Source organism: Aulonocara stuartgranti (genome assembly GCF_965226115.1).
Source record: "Aulonocara stuartgranti genome assembly, chromosome: 12".
Taxonomy (NCBI): domain Eukaryota; kingdom Metazoa; phylum Chordata; class Actinopteri; order Cichliformes; family Cichlidae; genus Aulonocara; species Aulonocara stuartgranti.
In genome coordinates, this window is record NC_138948.1 from 26,292,301 (window position 1) to 26,315,484 (window position 23,184).

At 44.1% G+C, this 23,184-nt stretch overlaps 1 protein-coding gene across 6 annotated transcripts in view; it reads right to left on the minus strand.

Annotated features, from left to right (window-relative positions):
• The window catches only part of LOC309719188 (uncharacterized protein), a 29,896-nt gene extending 7,113 nt beyond the window's left edge, over window positions 1–22,783 (minus strand). The window contains exons 1-6 of one of the 6 annotated variants that reach the window (XM_082555132.1): window positions 22,693–22,783; window positions 20,703–21,750; window positions 20,241–20,557; window positions 19,847–20,032; window positions 7,406–7,471; window positions 5,387–5,483 (exon numbers count right to left, since the gene is read on the minus strand). In XM_082555132.1, coding sequence (XP_082411258.1) covers window positions 7,443–7,471; window positions 19,847–20,032; window positions 20,241–20,557; window positions 20,703–21,331 — 1,161 coding nt within the window. In that variant the 5' untranslated portion in view covers window positions 21,332–21,750; window positions 22,693–22,783 and the 3' untranslated portion in view covers window positions 5,387–5,483; window positions 7,406–7,442. Of the gene's footprint in view, window positions 1–5,386; window positions 5,484–7,233; window positions 7,477–16,527; window positions 16,880–16,954; window positions 17,016–19,846; window positions 20,033–20,240; window positions 20,558–20,702; window positions 21,751–22,692 lie in introns of those variants that run through there. The other 5 variants (XM_082555130.1, XM_082555127.1, XM_082555128.1 and 2 more) reach the window with 5 other exon arrangements.
• Window positions 22,784–23,184: the final 401 nt, after the last annotated feature.

Here is a 23,184-nt window from a genome sequence, read left to right on the forward strand (position 1 = left end):
AAGCAACAGTGCTTCTCTTTGCGCCTCTGAAATCTGTGTTCTCTCTACTGATAAACAAAAGAAACAATGTAAAATGTATTAATAAATCAGTAACAAAAATATAGCGTAGAAGGTAAGTAGAGATTTTCATACCATCTTCAAGCCTAATGCTTTTAAGTCCCACACTCAATGCAGCCTGACTCAAAACCTGATTCTAAATGGTTCAGCACAGACAGAGAGGCACAAATGTTTAGTATTAACCTAAGTTACTGATCATTTACAGTATTACAGAGTCTATCAGTCTTTGCATGAAGTAAACATTCCTGTAAGTTTCTAGCTGACTCTCAGGTGTCACAGGTGTGCCAGCAGGAAAGAGGGTCAATAAACCTGCATCCTGAAGTTTGTCATGCAGGATTAAAGGAGCCAGACTTTGTTCACACAGGTAGAATTTTATTTTACACTGACTCTGGGTAAGTATGAGTATCATACGGTTTAAATGAAGCGCTAGAACTAGCAGAAATTTATTATAGATCCATTGAAGCTAATCGGGATATTTACTGTGAATCTGTGAATGCGTTTAACCATGTTACTGGTAACTTCATTAACTAGTAACTTAGCAACTTAGTCATAACAGGAGTTAATATTTCTGTCTAGACACCATTTAAATAGTAACCGCTTTACCACAATATAAGATAACCTTTACACCGTAACTTTAAGCTAGCACCATAAAGACTGTAAAACACGTAATAATATCTACAAATGCATCTCAAAGCTCTTACATCAGCACTCGCAGTATTACTCAACACAACCACATTAACATTATTGAGTGCAGTGTTGGGGAGTAATACATGTACAGGTGTTAGGTATGTAAAGTACAAAATATGAGTAACCAGTTCGTCACAGTTACAGTTTAAATAGGTGATAATTAGAATACAGTTACTGAAATAAATGGATTACACAGCGGTCATTTTCTGTTTCATATGTTAGGCTATCCCACCTCTAATTTTGGTAATTAAACGCATTGCCGGAAACCCAAATAAAACACGTAATAAGAGTGTAGGAGCCATATGAGTTGTTTCCGTCTGACTAAGTGGGTTGGTTTAAATGGACTCACTGTATTGGTCATGGGTGTGGGGCGTGTCTCATGGGTGTGGTATAAGATAAATGTGGTTGCACTCACTTGTTCACAGCACCTAATGTGATGAGCAGAAGGTAGGGTGAGCACGAGGCAAAACTTTCTGTTGACTGCAACATACCGCAACATGATCGTAATATTATCGCAATATGAATGCAAATTGAACACAACGTGATCGCAATTGATAGCAGCTTGAATGATTGTGATATATTTGGACTGTAACTTGATGGTGTTTGTATATTTGTGCACTAATTGATGCCATAGACCAGTTTGTAATTTTGACATAGTAGCTAGTGCAGTTATTCGTAAGTTGCAGTTATTTGTTTGTGCAGTCTGTGCGTTTGTTTGATAGTTAATCCCATATGCTGATTTGTGGTTTGGACAGTTGCATGTGAAAATAAAGAAGCAAATGATACAGAAGTGTTTTGTGCGTTAATTGTTGCGCGTCATCGGTGTCCTCATGTTTAGCCTGCCGCGGCCACTGGTTGGAAGAGCCGCAACAAAGAGGCTCGAATGTACTGTTGATGTTGATGCCGTCAGTTACACAATGGACTCGGAGCCAGCACAACAGAGCCTGCAGCAGGGCAGGAATGCATTTCTTACTTGGAAATTCCAACACCACTTCACATTTAAAGAAGAAAAGGATGGGCGAATATGACTCACTATATAAAGTAGGCCAAATCTGATGCAAGTCTTTTAGTTTTTACTATTTCTTTTCCATATGGGAAATGAAGACAGAACACTAAACAGCAGTAACTTTTGTAGGGTTACTGAAGTTGGACTAGCTGGTATATAATGATGTGATCATTTATTTAACCCTGATTTTAACAGCTCCCAAAGAACCCCCACAGAGTCACTCTGTGAGCAGTTTGCAGACCACTTCAGGGGAAAAGTCAGCGCCATCAGATCTGACATTTTATCTAATCGCGATATGATTTTAAACACATCTGAGGGCTCGATTGTACCTGAGGAGACACTGGACAGCTTTGTCCTGGTTAATGCTGAAAACCTTAAGAAAGTTTTCTCCACAGTGAGACCCACCACATGTCTTTTAGATCCAATCCCCTCTTCACTCTTTAAAACACTTTATGGATTTTTTGAAGCTGAGCTTTTATACATGATGAATTGCTTTCTTCAGCTGGGTGTCTTCCCTGTTGCCTTTAAAACGGCAGTGGTGAGGCCCCTTCTGAAGAAGAGCAATTTGGATTGTAATGATTTTAATAACTACAGACCTGTATCCAACTTACCATTTTTAAGTAAAATCTTAGAAAAAACTTGTTTTTACTCAGATTAATGACTTTTTGAATGATAGACAGATCCTGGAGATATTCCAGTCTGGATTTAGGGTGAACCACAGCACAGAGACGGCTCTCCTAAAGGTTTTAAATGATCTTAGATGTAACTGGGACTCCCAAAAGCTCTCAGTCCTGGTGCTACTGGATCTAAGTGCAGCCTTTGATACAGTAGACCACGCTATTCTTTTAAACAGACTGAAACACATGGTGGGCCTCTCTGGTGCTGTACACAACTGGTTCACTTCCTATCTCTCTGACAGAACTTTTATGGTGAGTATGGATACATGCTCCTCTAAGATCCATAAAATGACATGTGGTGTGCCTCAAGGGTCGGTTCTAGGCCCTGTACTTTTTAATTTGTATATGCTCCCTCTCGGCGGTGTCATCAGGAGGCATGGAGTGAACTTTCACAGTTACGCTGATGACACTCAGCTGTACATCTCCGTGTCTCCTGATGACACCAGACCAATGGATGCCCTTTTTAACTGTATTTTAGATATAAGATCTTGGATGGCAGAAAACTTTTTACAGCTTAACCAGGACAAAACTGAAGTTTTAATCATCTGTCCTGAGGCTCAGAGAGAGAAACTCTTGTCTAAATTAGAGGCATTTTCACTATGTCCTTCGCTACAAGTGAAAAACCTGGGTGTTATTTTTGACTCTGAGCTTGGTTTTATCCCACATGTTAAATATGTAACCAAAATTGGATTTTATCATCTAAAAAATATAGCCAGAGTCCGCCCTATTCTCTCTCGGGCAAACACGGAGATGCTGATGCATGCTTTTATTACCAGTCGCATTGATTACTGTAATGCCCTGCTCTCTGGTCTTCCTAAAAAGAATATTTCAACTTTACAACTTTTACAAAACTCGGCAGCTCGTGTGCTGACGAAGACCAGAGGGCGGGCCCACATTACACCGGTTTTAGAATCGCTGCACTGGCTCCCCGTGTGTTTCAAGATCGATTTTAAAGTTCTTTTATTGGTTTTTAAATGTCTTAATGGTCTTGGGCCTTCTTATCTCTCAGATCTGCTTTTACCGTATGAACCCTCGCGGACCCTGAGGTCCTCTGGTACTGGCCTATTGATTGTCCCTAAAGTCAGGACACATACTCACGGAGAGGCAGCTTTTCAGTGGTATGGTCCTCATCTGTGGAACAGCCTGCTGGAGGAGCTCAGGGCCGCAGAGAACGTACATGTTTTTAAGAACAGGCTCAAGACCCACCTTTTTAATTTAGCTTTTACTTAACGTTTATTTATTTTATGCTTATTTATTCTATCCTGTTATTCTATTATTAATTTAGGCTTTACCTAATATTTATTGATTTATTTTTTAATCTTGTTACTCTATTTATATTGTATCCTGTTCTCATTTATTTTATCGTTTTACCCTGTATATATCCTATTGTGTCATATCTCCAGTGTTTCCTCAGAGGGCGCTCCCTGCACCGGGGCTGTGATCGACCATGGTTGCTGGGGCTCTGGAGTCCTCTCAGCCTGGCTGGGGGGCTTCTTTGCCTCCCTCCTGCTGTGTGCCCAGCCTGGAGGCTACGGTCTGTGACCGGCTCCCGGTGCAGACGGCTCCCTGTTATAGTGTTTCCTCACTTGGCTCATGCGTACCCAGCCCAATTTTACTCTTTGTGTGTGTGTGTGTGTGTGTGTGTGTGTGTGTGTGTATGCATGCGTGTATTCACATCGTTTATGTTAATGACAGTGTGGGGAGTGAGTTGGAGGGTGGGGTGGGCTGCTTTTAACCATGTAAAGCACTTTGTTCTACATTTTTTTTTGTATGAAAAGTGCTTTATAAATAAAGATTGATTGATTGCTACATGATCGCTAGCGACACAGCTATGTTAGCATAGAAACACAGTGAAGCTGGAGGATGAATGCTAACTTTTTTCCACTCGATAAAAGTTAGCATGAGGGTTTCTGGTGGTCAGGGACAAATGCAATCGCATGGCAGGATGCCTTAAACAGATCAAACTTCAGTCAGGAGAATAACTGAGCTGTACAGTAAATAAGTTAAGAACAATGGAATAAAACAAAACAGTAAAAAATAAAACATAGTACATAAAAATTAAAACAGCCCTATATTTAAAAACAAGCTAAAACAGCATTGAATCAACTAAAACAACTGAAGTAAAACTAAAAACCAACATCTCACAAGGAGTGAAAGGCCAGGGTGAATAGATGGGTTTTCAGGAGTGATTTAAAAACAGGCAGAGAAGGGGCCTGTCTTATCTCTAAAGGCAGATCGTTCCACAGTTTTGGAGCTGCTACGGCAAAAGCACGATCTCCTCTAAGTTTACGCTCAGTCAGATGCATTTAGGAGCAGCTGATCAGCTGACCTGAGAGAGCCGGTGGGTGTATAAGGCTGCAGCAGCTCAGAGAGATAAGATGGGGCTAGGCCAGAGCTTCCCAAAGTGTGGGGCCCGCCTCCTAGGGGGGGGGGGGGGCGCAGAGCCATTGCAGGGTGGGGGGAGGGGGGGCGGTATGAAAAGGGGAAAAAAAACAAAATGCTTGGACACTGCTAGCACGGGGCGCCTACACAAACGCAAAGCAGGAGATGAAGCATCGCTGAATAGGTTTCCAAACCAACTTTATTCCAAGCCAAAGACTAGAAAATATGGTGAAGCATATCTGCCCTTTGGTTTCACCTGCACAAGCGCTGAGGTAGGTCTCCCCTGCAGAATTGGTTTTCCCTTCGTCGGGAGCAGCGCTGGGCTGTTCAAATCACGGACAAACAGTATCCCACATTCTTGATTTTTAGTTCACAAACACTTGTTGTAATGACTAACTACTCCTGACATTTTGGAGACGTTAGCTCTTTATACAGTAAAGTTAGAGTGGGATACAAAAAATATCAGGCTGATCCTGCCACGATTTGTTCCCCCGGTTCAAATCACGGAATAACAGTATCCCACTGTGACACACGCTAGGCACAGATACACCCACACACAGGTCGTTGTCATCAGATCCCACATTTATTAAGAGTGTGCACTGAATTACAACAGAACACCGTCTGACAGCGGTCGGTTTCCCCAGCGTCTCTCTCCTCCGCTCCTCTCCACCTCACTATATAAAGGAAAGGAAAACCACCATCAGTCCAAAATCGCCATCAGCTGTTCTTACCAGCATCGCCCCGTTGAGCTCACTGCACCACTCCTCCCCTGCAGCCGCGCCCCGGACCACACCTCCGCCACACCCACAGTTTATGTTTTTAATCCCATTTTGCACAGAGAAGCATTTTTTGAAAAATGTATTGATAGCAATGCTGAATATTATTACACAGTAAAAAAAACAACTACATGTAAAATTACACCGTAGGGGTGTATGTCTAAGGAGCTCAATGAGGTAGCTTGGAGCTATATCGTTAATAATTCGGAAGGTGAGCAGCAGGATTTTGAATTGAATGCGATACTTAACGGGAAGCCAATGCAGGTCGGCAAGGACAGTGGGTGATAGAGGCATTACATCGGTCTTTCCATCACATTTGTGGCTTCTTCTCCGCTGCTTCTAAGTGGAAATTGGTACATTTGACTTCACTACAATTATCTGACATCTTTAGTTGTTATTTTACAGATGAAGATTTGTGCTCATGAAACGCATGAAGTACAATTTTGTTTCTGTAGTTGATCAATCAGTTATTTGACTTGCATGAATTCAGCAACTATTATTATATGTTAAGTCTTTAAAAGTACTTACTGTTGATATTATTTTCTGTAAATTGTTCAAAATCATAAATGTGTGAGAAGCACTCAATCAGGGGCGACTCCAGCATCAAACCTTTAGGAGGGCTCAGCTCAGTCTTAATGTCATGCTTTTAGTGTTGCCTTCAAAAGAAATGTAATTTTTGGATGACCTACAGCAGTGTCTAAGAATAACAGATTTTAATATAATACATCAGCTTTACGGTGGTCACTTTAGTTTAAAACCCGATGCAATGGCACAGTCATGTTGACAGTAAATTTCAAAAACAGTTTAAGAAAAAGCAGATCAGAGGAGAAACCTGCACGGCATTGTTTCAGTCTCTTAACCACATAGAGGCAGGTCCACCAAATCATCAAGTATTTAAAGTACCATTATACAATACAGACAGTTCAAAATCCCCCTGCGACTCCACGTACCTGCACAAGAAGCAAACTGGTAATAGAGCTGATTTTAAATGACAGCTTTTGAATTCATGCAAACCCAAACACTTTGTTGTGCAGACTCAGCACAGAGACTCGTGTACACCAATTCAGAGAGTGGAGAACAGATTTGTAGTCTGTCACATCAGTATAGTGGCATTCATCCTGTTCAAGTTTACAGTGATGTGAATGTTGCTAAATGCTATTATTCACATTAATAGCAGAGTGCTACTGAAAAGCACACAACGCATCCATTTAATGCATGTAGATGTTGTGAAAAATCCACCTGATCTCTGTTAGTTCCAGTCTCTCTGTCCGCGCTTCCTCTTTGTACTGACAATCACACACAAACATTTTATATTCAACTAAAAAAATAACAAAAAAAATATGTATATATTCTTGTAATAATTATTTTAAGAGCAGTTTCGGATCATCGTTTGATAAGAGCATAGCACCCTGCTTAGTTATGAGCGATCACCATAGATGAATGTGGGCAAAGCAGAAGTGACATATATGTAGCCAGGTGGAAGGTCTTTATTATCGGACATGTCCCTGACTTTGACTTCATGTCCACTCTTACCTGTTTCTTATGTGTGCTGTGTTCCTCCATCTTTCTCCCTTTTTCTCCCCAGCTATGAAGTCTTTTGAATTTTCACTCAATAACAGCACCTTTTAAAGTTATTTGTTTTTATTTATTTAAACATATAGTAAAATTAATATAAAGTGGTACATGTTATGCACTACCTAAAGTGTGAAGTCACAGAATGATACTATTTAGTGCAGTTTTTAATCATTACCAGTCTTCATCTTAGAGCTTGTGCTCTTATTGTGCCATGATGTCTCCTTTTAAACTGTGTGGATATTCACCTCTTCTTCATCCTTCCTGTTCCTTTCACCAAACTGCTCACTCTTGTTCTCCTCTGATCTCACTTCCTGTTCTGGTTATAAGAAGAATACAGTCAGCATGTGTCAAAGACACTCCCTTAGATTAGATATTTAACATTTTATTTATCAACTATTTTATGCACTAAATCAATCAATTATTAAACAAATATCATATTGTAGAAAAGCAAATAATAATGCACTAAGCAGTTTCATGCCACAAGAGCTAAATGGTCACTTCACTGTATTTATTTCCCACAAACTACTATACCTAGGATCTTCAAGTTTCCACTATAATTCATTAATCTGCAGCAACTGTAGAACATAAAGTATATTGACCTCTATTGCTTTCTTTATGACTTGGCCTGAATACACACACATACACATCTTTGAATAGCACAACAAATGAGGTAATTTTCCATGTGTTTTAATAGGTTTTAGTGATTTATGGGTTCCCTTTCAGTCGATTCACTCGGTACAACACATAAGTATGGGATATCACGCCCTCGCGTGTCCTGGCTGAAGAAACCTTTATTCACGCCTTTACGGCAGATGACGTGTGATGACACGCGCACATATAGCCGCTGCCATCACCGTCATCCCTCAGTTCTTACGCTCTTCACCTCGCTGAGAACACCTCTGCTGAGTTGGGCTAGCTAGCTACTGCTAGTTAGCTCCGTTGTCTGCCAACTTGAACCTAGCTTAACTGCCCCTGTTGGTGTTAGCCTCCACCGCCCAGCTGGTGCGTAGGCTGCCCGCGGAGCGCTATTTTCAAGTTTTTCTTGTGCAGCGTTTCGCTTTGCGTTTTGGGAATGGACTCCAAACCGAAGCGAGCAAAGCAGAAATCTTCTGTTCGCCCCTGTCCTCAGGGATGTGGTTTCTCTTTGCACGACAGCGACCAGCACGACGCCTGCCCTGTCTGCCTGGGGATCGTCCACGCTAGGAGAGCGTTGACGGAGCCCGAAGCTTGTGCGTTTTGTCGCCAGCTCCGACGCTCGACCCTGGAAAGACGGGTGACGTTTGTGGAAAGAGTGCTGGGACGCTCGGCTGTCGCACGGCATGACCCTCTTCTTTCCGAGTCTGGAGCCCCGGCTTCGTCCGAGTCCGAAGACGAAAATTTTCAGGTCGATGTCCCCGCGATTAGCTGGGCTGACCACATGGAATACGTTGACGGGTTAGCCGATGACGGACCGGAACCATGCAGGAGCGCTGACGGGCTTCAGCCTGGGTTGAAGCCCGCCAGCGCTCCCCAGGAAGACGATGACGTGCTGGACATCGGCCTGGACATCCATGGTTTGTCGGAGGATGAGCAGGAGAGCTCATTGTCGACCCAATATGCCGCCGCTGCTGCGCCGGTCGGCCACGATGACACCTCTCTTTTCTCCCTGTTTCGCCGTGCCGCTGAGAAGCTGCAGGTGGACTGGCCCTCTCCTCCACCAGCTCGGAAGCCGTCGCGGTTTGCGGGTTTTTTCCTTCCACCGGAGCCCGCAACGGCCAAAAACTGCCTCCCCATGTTCCCAGACTTTCTCTGCGAGCTAACAGCGTCATGGGACAAACCTCTGTCTACCCGCGTCACTGTGCGCGGACAGTACATGGAATTGGACGGCGCCGAGGGAGCTGGTTTAGCTAACCCACCCCCTATGGAGCCGTCTCTGGCTGCTTATCTGGCCCCGTCCCATAACCATGGTGTCGGTGGCCCCGCAACTCTGCCGTCCAAGCACTGCAGATTCTCGGCCTCGCAGCTGGAGAAGATTTATCGGGCTCAGGCCGGCACCGCTCGAGCCATGAGCTCCGTCACCATGCTCCAGACGTACCAAGCAATGTGCCTGGCGGAGCTTGGATCGCTGGTTCCGGAGGACAGCCCGCTGTCACCTCTTCTTAACGAGGTTAGAGTCACCACGGATTACATCCTCCGTGCGTCTCGCTGTGCAGCGCTCTCCCTGGGCAGAGGGATGGCTTCGACAGTGGTGGCGCAGAGGCACCTGTGGCTGACCCTCTCCGACGTCCCTGATAGAGACAGAGCTGTGTATCTGGACGCACCAGTGTCTGCGGCTGGGTTATTCGGACATTCACTTGAAGCCATTCAGGCTAGATTCGATCTGAGGAAGAAGCAGACGGAAGCTCTGCGCGACATCATCCCCAGACGCCAGCCCCAGCCCAAGCCCACTGCTAGCTCTCACAGGCCCGCCGCTCCTCTGACAGCTGGCAAGAGACCGGCGCCCACTGCTGGAGTGGGAGGGCCGCCGGCGAGAGCACGTACTCCGGCCCGAGCTCCACGCCAGTCGGCCTGGGGCAAAGGCCCTCCCCCGGGCCCCCGACGGGACCCGACGCCCAGGAGGAAGAAGCCTCAGCCCTCCTAGCTGTGATTGCGAGTGGGGAAGGGATCCGGCAGCAGGGAGACGCTGCTCTTACCCCTCTGTTGCCGCACAAGAGGTGCCGCTTAAGTTCTGTTCAGGTTGTCAGCCCCAGAAGGCGCTGCACTTCCCTATCGCGGTCTCCCAAGCACATAACCCCTGCACACGGTTCAGATGTGTTGAATGTTCAAGCGACCACATCGAGTGTTCCCGCTGTTTTTCATTGTTATGCCCCGGAAAAGGTGCACCCAACAAAATGTATAAATGTACATGTTCCCATGTTGCAATCAATAAAGAGTGTTGTTTACTCTCAAACAATCTCAAATGCTCAACCTGCAGGCGAAATGAGCCAGGTCAGGCAGGGGATGCAGTCCCCTGCAGACACACTGGGGGGCGACGGCGCCCCGCCGTCAGTGCTGCAGGCCAGCCGGCTGGCTGCTCACTTCCCTCAGTGGCGCGCTTGCGCCCCCTCTCCGTGGGTGCTGCAAACCGTTGCCATGGGTTACCGGTTGCAGTTCCGGGTCAAGCCGCCTCGTTTCCAAAGAGTCGTGAACACGATTGTCAACCCCGAGGCAGCCTTGGTACTCAGAGAGGAAATACAGGCGCTATTACAGAAGAGAGCAATACGGGTGGTCCCCGCTTCGGAGACGGACAAAGGTTGGTACAGCCGTTATTTTGTCATTCCGAAGAAAGGGGGAGGGCTTCGTCCCATCCTCGACCTGCGAGTCTTGAACACGTACCTGCGAACGTACAGGTTCAAGATGCTAACACTCAGACAGCTCCTGAGTGCAGTCGGCCCGGGAGATTGGTTTGCGACAATCGATCTAACAGATGCTTATTTTCATGTCGCTATACACCCGAAACACAGGCAGTTTCTGAGGTTTGCATTCGAGGGCGTAGCCTACGAATACCTAGTGCTGCCGTTCGGGCTGTCGCTCGCTCCCCGCACCTTTACGAAATGTGCCGAGGCAGCGCTAGCGCCCCTCAGGAAGAGGGGCATCCGCATCTTGGCCTACCTGGACGACTGGGCTCTCGTGGCTTGCTCCAGAGAACAGGCGGAGACGCAGCTGTCGCGGGTTCTGTCACACATTCAGACACTGGGGTTCTCTGTGAACTTTCAGAAGAGCTCGCTAATCCCAGGTCAACAGATCGCTTTTCTCGGTCTGGAAATATGCTCTCTTTCCAGCCGCGCACGGTTGTCAGAGCACAGAGTGGCCGCGTTTCATCGCTGCCTCGCTCAATTTCAGCTGGGACGCAGACTGCGTTTCCAGACGATATTGCGCTTGTTGGGCATGATGGCATCTATGATCGCCGTAGTGCCGCTTGGGCTGTTGAAAATGAGAGCGTTTCAACGCTGGACTCTCTCTCACCGTTTGTGTGCTTCGCGTCACCTCCGGAGGAGGCTGCCGGTAACTGCGTCTTGCATGCTAGCTCTCCGTCCTTGGAGGGAGCCCGGGCTACTGCACCAGGGCTCTCGGATTGGGAGGGTGTTGTTTCGCAAGGTGGTGTCCACAGATGCTTCCCTAAGTGGGTGGGGAGCGCTGTGCGAGGGTGCGTCAGTGAGAGGGATCTGGTCCGCGGCTCAGCGCCAGCTGCACATCAACCACTTAGAGCTGTTAGCAGTGTTCTTAGCTCTAAAGCGTTTCCGTCCAGTCCTGCAGGGCCAGCATGTCTTAGTCAGGACGGACAATTCAACAGTGGTGTCTTATATAAACAGGCAGGGAGGAACACGCTCTCTTCCCCTGTTGCAGCTGTCTCGCTCTCTGCTGTTATGGTGCAGTGTTCATTTTCTGACTCTAAGAGCCACCCATGTCCCGGGCCACCTGAACCTGGGGCCGGACCTTCTCTCCAGGGGGGGTCCTCTGGTGAGAGAATGGAGGTTACACCCTTCAATAGTGGCTCAGATTTGGGATCTATTTGGCGAGGCGCAAATAGATCTTTTTGCTTCCAGGGTGAATGCTCACTGCCCCCTGTACTTCTCCATAATCGACCACGATGCACCCTTGGGCTTGGACGCGCTAGCGCACCAATGGCCAGACGTGCTCCTGTATGCATTTCCCCCAGTGGAAATGATATCTCCAGTTCTGGAGAGGGTGCGTCGGCATTCCCTCTCTCTGATCCTGGTGGCCCCTTGGTGGCCCGCGAAGTCGTGGTATGCAGAAATAATCAGCCTGCTTGCAGCAAGTCCTTGGCAGCTTCCTCTCCGCAGGGATCTCCTCTCTCAGGCGGGGGGGGAAGTGTTTCATCCGCGCCCGGATCTGTGGCACCTTCATGCTTACCTGCTGAGAGGTTAAACTTGGTTGCTAAGGGTCTGCCACCTAGTGTGGTAGCGACGATTCAGAGCGCCAGGGCCTCGTCTACTAGAGGCTTGTACGCTTACAAATGGCGAGCCTTCGAGCGATGGTGCCAGGACCGCCACACTCTCCCATTTCAGTGCTCTATTGTGGATGTTTTGACATTCCTGCAGGAGCTGTTGGATAAAGGCCTTTCGTTTTCGACGATCAAGGTTTATTTAGCGGCTATATCTGCTTGTCATATCGGTTTTGACGGGGTGACACCAGGTGCGCATCCCCTCGCCGTGCGTTTTCTGAAAGGGGTTCGCCGGCTGAGGCCCGTGCTTAAGTCCAGTGTCCCGGCTTGGGACTTGTCTTTGGTGCTGGAGGCCCTTTGTGGCCCTCCGTTTGAACCCGTTGAGTCGGTAGATATGAAACTTCTTTCGTATAAGACCGCATTACTTCTCGCTTTGGCCTCGGCGAAGCGAGTGGGGACCTTCATGCGCTGTCTGTGCATCCTGCCTGCACACAGTTTTCTCCTGATGGCCGCAAGGTCGTATTGCGTCCGAATGCCGCCTATCTTCCCAAGGTCATGCCTGCATCTTATAGTTCAATGGAGTTTGAGTTGCTGAGCTTTTGCTCCCCTCCTTTTGAATCTGAGGAGCAGAGGAGGGTGCATTCTCTTTGTCCGGTGCGTGCGCTACGCACCTACATTGAGCGCACTCGGGATGTGCGTTTGTGTGACCAGTTGTTTGTCTGCTTCGCTAATCCGAATAGAGGTAGAGCTCTGTCCAGACAGAGGCTGTCCCACTGGATTGTAGAAGCTATCTCGCTGGCATACAGCACCGGAGGTTTTGCGTTGCCCCACGGGGTGGGAGCTCATTCCACCAGGGGGATGGCGACCTCATGGGCTCTTTTTAGAGGGGTGCCTGTGGCTGATATTTGTGCAGCGGCTAATTGGGCGTCGCCGCACACTTTTGTGCGGTTTTATCGGTTGGACGTTACAGCCCCTTCGGTGGCTCATGCTGTCCTTTCTGCTGGGTCTACCACTCACTAAGGATGTGGTGGTCCCGTTCCGGTTCGGTGGCTGCTCTGCGGGGCGTGTATATAGGTCCCATACTTATGTGTTGTACCGAGTGAATCGACTGAAAGGGAACGGTTAGTTATGTCTATAACTTCTGTTCCCTGAAGGAGAGGAACGAGGTACAACACAGGGTGGCCCCACTGAGCAGTTGGCTCGGTGAAGAGCGGCTATCGAACTGAGGGATGACGGTGATGGCAGCGGCTATATGTGCGGGCGGGGCCTTGCGCGTGTCATCACACGTCATCTGCCGTAAAGGCGTGAATAAAGGTTTCTTCAGCCAGGACACGCGAGGGCGTGATATCCCATACTTATGTGTTGTACCTCGTTCCTCTCCTTCAGGGAACAGAAGTTATAGACATAACTAACCGTTTTATGTATGTGTGTGTATTTTGGTCTTCAGTGTAAATTTATACAAACTGTAATTTTTTTAGATGAAAGATCCATTATTTAATGTTGCTTTATGTTGACTCTATGGAGAATAAAGCCTTGCATGAGTGTTGCTATTTTTAATTGTGGAGTGGAAGACCTACTGTACTTGTTGTTTAGTCTGTGATCTGAATGCCAAATTTAACCAAATTGAAAGCAAAGGTTACAGCTGGGATATTCCACACATTTGAAAGACTCATTGTGTAACTCAGATGTTTATGAGCTTTGATCACTCCAGCATAATAATTATCATGTAACTGCAAGAAGACTTAATGAAACTGAAACAATGCACCCTAACACAGGCATTTGAACTGTACGCTAAGGAGTGCATGAAGTGTACCTCTACAGCTGAAAAGAGTTTGACTCTATAATTTCTGGATCTACTGATTTGTTTCTGATGTATCTCTTCTTTTATTTAGCCTGTATTTGTATAGTGCTTTACTAGTCCCTAAGGTCCCCAAAGCGCTTTACACAACGAGTCATCCACCCATTCACACACTGGTGATGGCAAGCTACATTGTAGCCACAGCCACCCTGGGGCGCACTGACAGAGGCGAGGCTGCCCGACACTGGCGCCACCAGTAGGCAACGGGGGAAGTATCTTGCCCAAGGACACAACGACCGCGGCCGTACAAGCCGGGGCTCGAACCGGCAACCTTCCGGTTACAAGGCGAACTCCCAACTCTTGAGCCACAATCGCCCCATTATGAACAGAAAGATGATGAAATCCTCTTTATTTGAGAAAATGTCCTTAAACTATTTTTCCTCCTCCTTACTGAGTTTCCAAGCTACCTCTTTGTTAAGTGAATAAACTATTTGAACAAGAAAGATATCATGGCATTTATGATGATACTGTGTGTGTGTGTGTGTGTGTGTGTGTGTGTGCGCACGCAGAGGGGAGGTCAAGACAGGAGCTCGCTGAGTTGACCTGGTACATCAAGTTTGGATTTCCCCAGTTATTGGTAAACAAAAAAGATTTAAACTTAAAAGATTTTGAGTTCATGCACACTAGAAAAAAAAATTCTCTTCATCACAATCATTTGTTTAAAAATATGGCTATTTTACTGATCTATGGTTATTATTAAAGAGGAAGGAAAGAAGAAGAGGAAGCCTGAGCCCAGGTTCTGTCCATTTTCATAACAAGTGACAGCACAGACATCTGAGCTTTTTCGTCATAAAGATTGTGATGTGAAGCATCAGCAGGTAAAGTGTCGTTAAAGTGTCACTTCAATAATGCTGCTGGGAGAAAGAAGTGTTGACACATACTAGTTTTGAATAAAAGGTTTAAAACACAAACAGTCGAATCCTAGGTGTTGCTTTTAAGCTTAAAGAATATAATAAGTTCTAAGACAATTCAGTTTACTTCTTACTGTCCATGTTGTGTTGTGGTATTTACTTTATCATGAATGTACGCTACTTTGTTCTAGCGACTGTAAAAAAAATAATTGTATTCATGAAATAAACTAGACTTTCACAGTCTGCATCTTCCACAGTTTTTATGCTTTTTTTCCACTCCAAGTTTGACACAAACCCACAGACAACCAGAGTTAACTAACTATGTGAAGCAATCACAGACACTGTAATGGCTGATTTTTCTAATAAACACAATCAGGTTAACATTAAGGTTTAACATTGAAGGAGATTTGTTCCATAGTCACAGTTATACTTGTATTTCCTTTACTTACATCCAACACTACTATGTTCTGTTTCAGTCCAGGTGCTGGCAGTTTATCCTTTGTTGTTTGGACAAATAAGCTTAAAGCTAAACCTTCATGTTTTTGATGGGAAAGTTTGTTAAACCATTGCTCAACTTATGTCTGCATGAGAGCAGATAATTATGATGTACTTGTAAAAAGACTTGATAAGCAGGTCACAGCTGAATCAAGGGGTAATAAAAATAAGACCACGCGGTCTCAGCACGACTACACATGCAGTGGGTTATCGCACACATTTGAAAGACTCATTGTGTAACTCAGGATGTGACCCCTTATGAAGGAGACAGAGAAGTTCTGTTGTTCAGTCAAGTAAAACCTGGTGAAAGCGCAATTCTAAGACTCTGGTCGTTGCTTAAGTGTATAGATAAAAAATCTTTTCTTCATACATTCTTTTCTTACTATATTAGTATAATCGCCAAATCGATCATTTAATATTTATCTCCTGAAACGATCTACATTAACTTTTTATCCCTAGAAATGTGTTTCCAGAGTCCCAGGTTTAGTGACTTCCTGTCCACCATCACATTAGCCGAGTAGTTGTCAAATTTGAGGGGAGCAGAGAAGATCAGACACCAGTCAGCAGGTCAGAGGCCATCTCTCATTTCACAAATCAATCACTTGATTTATAAATGGAACAAACACCCCATCAGACCAGGTAATGACCCATTATGAGACAACAGCCGTCTGAGAGGAGATGTTCTGTATCACAAAACATGGGAAACAAACAAACTCTAGGCATTCTGAAATATATAAAGCTCAACAAAAAAAGACAACCATATCAGATCCTGATGTAATTCATGTTGTTGTTGTCTTTATTAGTCATTTAAAAAGAGGTCCAGAAAAAGTGTCCAGGAAGAGATTCTACTATTTATGCAGCACTGCCCCCGTGTGGCCACAAAGACACACAACAGCTTCATTTCTCAGCCTGTTGCCTTCTTTTTCCTTCATGATGTAAACAGTGAATGAACCGAAAGAAGTCAACCCATAAACTGTTAAACTGATACAACAATCATGATGATTATGTAACAAGTTGTAGTTGACTTTCTGGTGGTCGTTTTGGTATACAATTTAAAAGCCATTTTCTTTTATAAATACACCATACACTTTGTTCTTGACCATTTCTTTTCCTCATATCCTTAACGGACAGTGGAGGAACACTACATCCAGCTTCTGTTTAACATTTATCCAGGCGCCCCCACACTGTACCTCTACAGAAACCAAGGGAGAGACAGACACACAAAGATTTCCACTTGAATCTTGATCTCAAAATAGAAAAAGTTTTATCACAAAATAATTACAAGAGCACAAATAAAAACTCGAAACCAAAGACAAATGAAATAAAAGGGCAAGGCCCTGCGACTGAACACAGCACATCTTGCACACCTTTAAAATTCACAAATTTCAGTTTTCTTTGTCAGTCTGTGGTATTAAAAAAAATCTCAACATGATGACCAATGTTTGACCTTTCACCTCTAGCATAGTTTTCTCTGGATTTCAATCTGGCCACTCCTGAAATGACATTTATCAGTGTATGTACAGCATCCATTTTTGGTTTAGACAGTCTGACACAGACCGTCTCCATGGCAACCTCCGAGACTCTTCTTTTCCTAAAAAAAAAAAAAAAAAAAGTCTCTATATGACCACCAACAAACCTGTTACACCATATTTTTTCACCAGCTCACCTTTGCTGAAGGTTCTCATACAAATCTAAACATCTTTTGAGAAAGTCCACATCACTCTGATCTGTAATGAAAACAGAAAAACAATGACAACACCAGCAGAGGCCTCCGACATAAACCTGGCAACATAAATCTAGATAACTTTGCTTATTTATCTCTTAAAACATTCAACAAAGATTAAAAATTCTAACAAATATACCAATATAAATATATATTCCAGAAACAGGACATTCCAGTTAGATCCTCTCCAAACTTATACTGGGCAGCTCAGCCCATCATCCACTTTTACAAAACAGAAAGCCGCCTGATACAATAGCCCCAAAAGTGACAAAAATCCACCTCCAAAAAGCAAAACTTCTCATAATGGAAAAACAAAAAAGATTGTCAATCCTATCAAACACTTTCTCTTAATCTAAAGAAATTATTCCAACATCAAACTGTACAATTTACAAATAACTACCAAGTCTCTCATGAGAAAACTCTTGTTCACATTAGAGCTGTGTGGTACACAGTACGACTGATCCCTGTGAGTGATTCATTTCACAAAGTGTTTCGGCCTGGTGGCCAGTACTTTTGAAGGAAGTTAGTAATCTGTGCATAACAGAGCCACGTCTCCATTTCTAAGCAGAGACAAATCTCTGTTTTTTAGGGAGAAGAGAGAGCCCCACATGATGGCTCGATGCCAGTAACAGTCTTTTACAGAAGTCTGCAGGCAGCCCACCCTGTGCAGGAGCCAGCTGACCAGCAGCAGCACTAATCTCCTCCAAAGAAAAGTTAGCATCCAGGACAGCTCTGTCCTCAGAGCTCAGCTGAGGAAGCCCCTGCAGCAGCTTCTCCACTCAAGCTTTATTACTTTACTCCATCCCTAACATGGTGGTGTAAAAGTCCACGGCATACTGACCTGCTCTGCATCCAGGAAAAACCACTAACGCCACATAAACTACGCTAACAACACCATACACAATTACACTAACTCATAATCAGCCTCACAACACGCCACACATAAAAAAAACACAACTTTCAGCCAGACAAACCACACAGTCCACCAAACTTCCATCATTCACCAGAGAGAGGGAGAGATATAAAACGAGAGAGTTTAGTGGATGTGTGTTTGTGTGTGTGATACACACAATTTATGAATGTACTCTCCAATAAAGGTTATGTAGTTGATGAAAAGTGGGTTAGATTAAATGTTTACATTTCTTGTGCATGAAGTAAACTATAATATTTATATGTAAAATTCCACACCTACACCTGTGCGCCCTCACACTGCAGCACATTTTACTCCCCTGGTTGCAGAAACCGTTCTATATTTTGTCACAGCTGCAAAAGAAGCTCCACTCAAAGAAACTCAAAGTTGATGGAGAGGAAGAGATTTCAGAACATGAGGCAGGAAGGTGGGGAGAGAGTGAGGCGGTATGGCACACAGGAAACGGTCGAGGGCAGACTCAAACCCAAGCTCCTGCAGTGGGAACTCTAACGTTTAGTACATGTGTCCCCACTCAGCCAGGTGAGATATAGCAGAACCATCAATTCAGAGTCTGACAGTAAGGGTGAAGACGAGCCTGACTGTTGGTCTGCTCCAAAACAAGCCCATAAGCAAGCTTTGAAATAATATGTTACAAAAGTGTGAAACTGCGACATGAAATTTGATTTGAAAATGAAATTCATCCTGATCAGGAGCTGTTATGAAGATTGATGAGCAGAAAATAAGAAACAAACTTTAATTGTTTCTGATTAGAAGCTGTACAATCCGGACTGACTTTAACAAATGTGCTATAGGCTCACCTGGAAAATAGTGAGCTTTAAAAGACTGATTTTGTTCCAAAGGCTTGCACAGACCTCAACCAATCCTAAGGCTAATTAGCACGGCTAGAATTTTAAAAACATTTGTTAAATGATGTCATTGCTAACATATACCTGTTTTAGAGCATGGTGAGTAGCGAGAATGCAAAGTTATTGTTACCTCTAAAAAGAAAAATGTGAAGATGTGATATTAGCATGAGCTATATAGTATCTCCAAAAGTTGATTCTGTTCATCTGGACTTTACGTTTTGTGGGAAAAACGTTTCGTCACTCATCCAATTGACTTCTTCAGTCTCAGCTGACTGCAGGTTTCCCCAATCTTATAAACAGTTCATGTATATGGTTACCTGCCCCCTTGCAAAACTTTGCTAGACCCGTCCCTGCACAGTTACCAGCTGTCAGTAAAAAAGGATCCTGATGTTATTTGTCTCTCAGAAACAGTTCATAACTTCCCTTCAACTTATTCATGTCACCTAAAAGGTAAACCTGTTTCTCCATCACCTGTTCAGCTCTGATGATTCAGTAAGGACATCTCCTGGTTTCATCTTCACGTTTCCCTCTCACCATATATCCAAACCGATATCATGACCAGCAGCTGTTACAGCTGTGGCTCCAGCCAACATCAGCTGATACTAGAAAGTAATATTAAATAAATTCTAATAGCAGCTGATCAAGTTTTAACCTGCTGCTGTTGTTTAGAGCGACCACCGCTGGTTTCCTCTTTCTGGCTCGAAATGCGCGATAAACAAACAAGAGAGAAAAGCGATCAGCTGATCATTGATCAGTTTCATCATTTAAGCAGCAACAGGAGAGAGAGGGAGAGAGAATGGGAGAAGAAGAGGCAGCTGGCCACGTAAAGACACAGAAGAACTCCAGCTTTGTGTATTTTTTTTTCATTCAAGCTGGACATTCAAGCACACTTTACTTTCTGAACCTTTTGTTCAGTTTCAGCAAGAGCTGGTTTTCTAAATTAACAGAGGCAATCCGACTTCGTTTGGCTGTGAAGAGTAGACCAGCACAGCTAAAAAGTCGTTCACACGCAGCAGAAGCAGGCAGAGCTGTGTTCAGTTTAAGAGAGGTTTTTGATACCTGAGAAGGAGTGCAGCAGCTCCATGGTGTCTGTGGCACAAGCAAGGTAACCATCAAGCTCAACTGCACTTTGCAGCCTTCTGGAGATTGGTCTGGAGAAGAATTCATCTTCATCAGATGACTCTCTTTGCTGATCCTCACTCTCATGCTCTGTCGTTTCAAGATGTTGTTTGATGTATGTCAAGGCTGTAATTGCAAGTAGATAACACAATTTTGTTATTTAAATTTCAGTGATTATTCCTGAACACAAATTTAAAAACGGCAAATTCTCAAAAAGGATTGTTTAGTATTCGGGACAGACCATCAATAACTTACAATGTATTAGGTGAAATACTCACTTAAGCATGTGTTCAAATGTAAAAATACACAAAAATGGGATCACATGAATCCTTACCAGCCTCTGTTACATCTGCTCTGTCAGTCCAGGAAGTCTTGAACTTGGGTAAGAGGACTGCAGCTGCAGCCAACTCTGGATCCTCCATCATCGCTCCAAAACGCTTTTGAAGGCCATTTTGCAGGACTCTGATGAGTGGCACGCATGTCTTGCTTGATGTCTCCAGCCTGCTAAGTTTGAACAGTAGTTGTTGGATTACTGGCAGGAGCCATCCCATAAAGGAAGTGGACTCAGACTGAAGAATGTTTGAAGCTTTCACCAGTGGCTTCATGGTGGTACAGTACTCCCTAAGGAATGCAACTTCTGCAGGACTCAACCTGTAAGACACAACAACAAAACCCACCATGACTATAACAGGGATCTTCTGATTTAATATTAAGAGTCTGCTCACGTTTTTAACCATCCATTAAGGAAAATTCACAAGATTTGCAACCATATTGGTAGGTGTCCAATTTTACTCACATTTTCACCTTGAACTCCTCACAAATGCTCCTGATGGCATTTTCCCCCTTCTCATCAATGATGCGTATTATCCTTTCAATGGCAAGGTAGGTTGAATTCCATTGTGTTGCATTGGGACGAATGATCTGTAGTTCACACTTGTCCTCTACCACTTCATTAGCCAAATGAGTTTTGTTCCAAATGGCCTGGCATTTTGCAAAGCATGCACGGGAGAGCCTCTCGTAGGTTTCATTCATGCTCTCTGCTAGGGCAGCATCAGATGTTGCCACAAGGTTTAGCAGGTGACATGCACATCGCTGATGAGACGGGAGTTGATACTCCAAACCAGAGTCTTCATCAAGAATTGCACTTGCCTCATGGTAGTCAATATGGTCAGTCAGGTCAATAGTTTCTGGGTCTGTTTCATCTTCAGCTTCATCTGCATCATTTTGTGCCCCAAACAGTGGATCCAACTTTGTCAAGGCCTTCCACATATCAGTTGTGGTTCTTACAACTTTGCCTCTAATCTTGTATTGGCAATGGATATCATCAAGCGCACCAGCAAGCATGTCAAATGTGTGAGACCCTCTCAATCTTTTGCATGCTGGTGCTGCAGATCTTCTTTCCAGGGACTCTTCCTCCAATGGCATGTGACTCCAAGGTAACTTTTCTGATGAGCTGACCAACAATCAGTAGTGGTAGCAACAAATTTGACTTTATCCAATGCTGCAACCAAAGTCATCTTCATGTGATCAGCAGCTTCACAGATTCTGGCACGGACAGTGGGTCTGGAGAGGACTTTGGCTTGAGGTTGTAATGTGGTAACCAATTCTTTGAAAGATGGCTGTTCTACCACTGCAAATGGCTGTAGACCCTCACATATGAAATTGATGACAAGCATGTCAACAGTTGCTTGTGGAACATGTTTGTTTGCAGCTCTCAACATCAGGTCTGGTAACTTGGCTTGTGTATTTGCTGAGAGCTTGTTTGGTGTGGCTGTGGCCTTTCGCTGACGAGATGTTGATGCCACAGTGATATTGTACTGCTCAATCTTCGATGGATGTTTCCTCTGTAGAGATAAATATTATCATACGTCAGGTTCATACATTACTTCATAACATCACTGTGATTAACACTACAGGAAAACATTTTTAAAACATCATTCAACTAGACATGAGCTAATCTTTGATTGTTTAGCATAGTATAAAAGAGTGGTGAATTTGGTCAAATCTTGCAGATATATTGCTGTATTTATTCACAAGTGTAAACCAATTTTGAACGATCATTGCGAAAAACATGAATTTCTGTATACATTCCAAGTTCTGTAATCTGTATACTATCTGTAAAAAGAGTATCGACCAATGTATCAGTATCTAAATTTTTAAGTCCTTTTTATCAGTATCACCCTAAAGTTTTCAGTATTAGTCAGGTTCTAAAAATACTAAGAGAGCAAAATATGTGTATATAGCAAATGTAATTTAAGGAAAGGGATCACATACACAAAAATGCTGCCCATACAGCTAACAAATAAAAACAATCCACATTATGTTCTTTAAAAAAATATATCATATTGGGAAACATATAACCCTACTGATTAAGAGCCACGTCACTATGATAGACCTATATCAGGCCAATGATACTGATCAACTGATCCATCAAGCGGGCTCTGGTACATGTCAGCTGAGAGCTGGAAGATTAATTTGAGATGCAGCTCAGCACTGTGTTCAAATTTTGTTTTTTTTATATAGGCCAGCTGATTGTAGGCCTGTGAGTTTTAAATGACTACAAATTTAATTTATTGTAATGACGGTGGTTATCCAAATAATAAGCTAAAACATTCCTACGAATTTAGCTCAATTATGCATGCACACACGCACATTAGCTAGCTCCGTCTTATTTTAATATCAGGCTAACCAATGGCGGTGACAATATCTCAGCCAAACTAATAACCTTAACACACATGAAAAATAAGAAGGCAATATTGTACACGTATAGTTGTAAAACCTCTTACCTCAATGTGTTGTTTTTTTTTAGATTAGACGCTGAAGTCTTGTAAGCTGAAATGACTGTAGAGGTCAAACAAAGTTTGCACTGCATCTGGACGCTGTCTCCTTTTCTCCCTCTGCACATGAAAAATTCCTCCAGGTATGGCCACGGGCACACGTCCTCCGTCTTTTCTACGTCGTTTTCATGGTTGACAGTTGTCCTCTGTCTCCATTTTGGCTTCTTTGTCTCCACATCTTCCGTCTATAAAGTAGTTTGTACTCCACCATGTAGCACCTCCAGACACCTGTGCCTGCTGCTGCATCAGAGTTTATTCTTTGCTTACGTCTTAAATTGGCCGGTCGGGATTGCACGGCTTTATTGGTTGCAAAAATGCAGACGAAAGGTTTGAATATTAATTCAAATTGTGGGCGTACTCAGTAGATTACATGGTGTAAGTTGTACTCAAGTATGAGTAAAATTACACACTTGAAAAATTACTCATAAAAGTACAAGTACC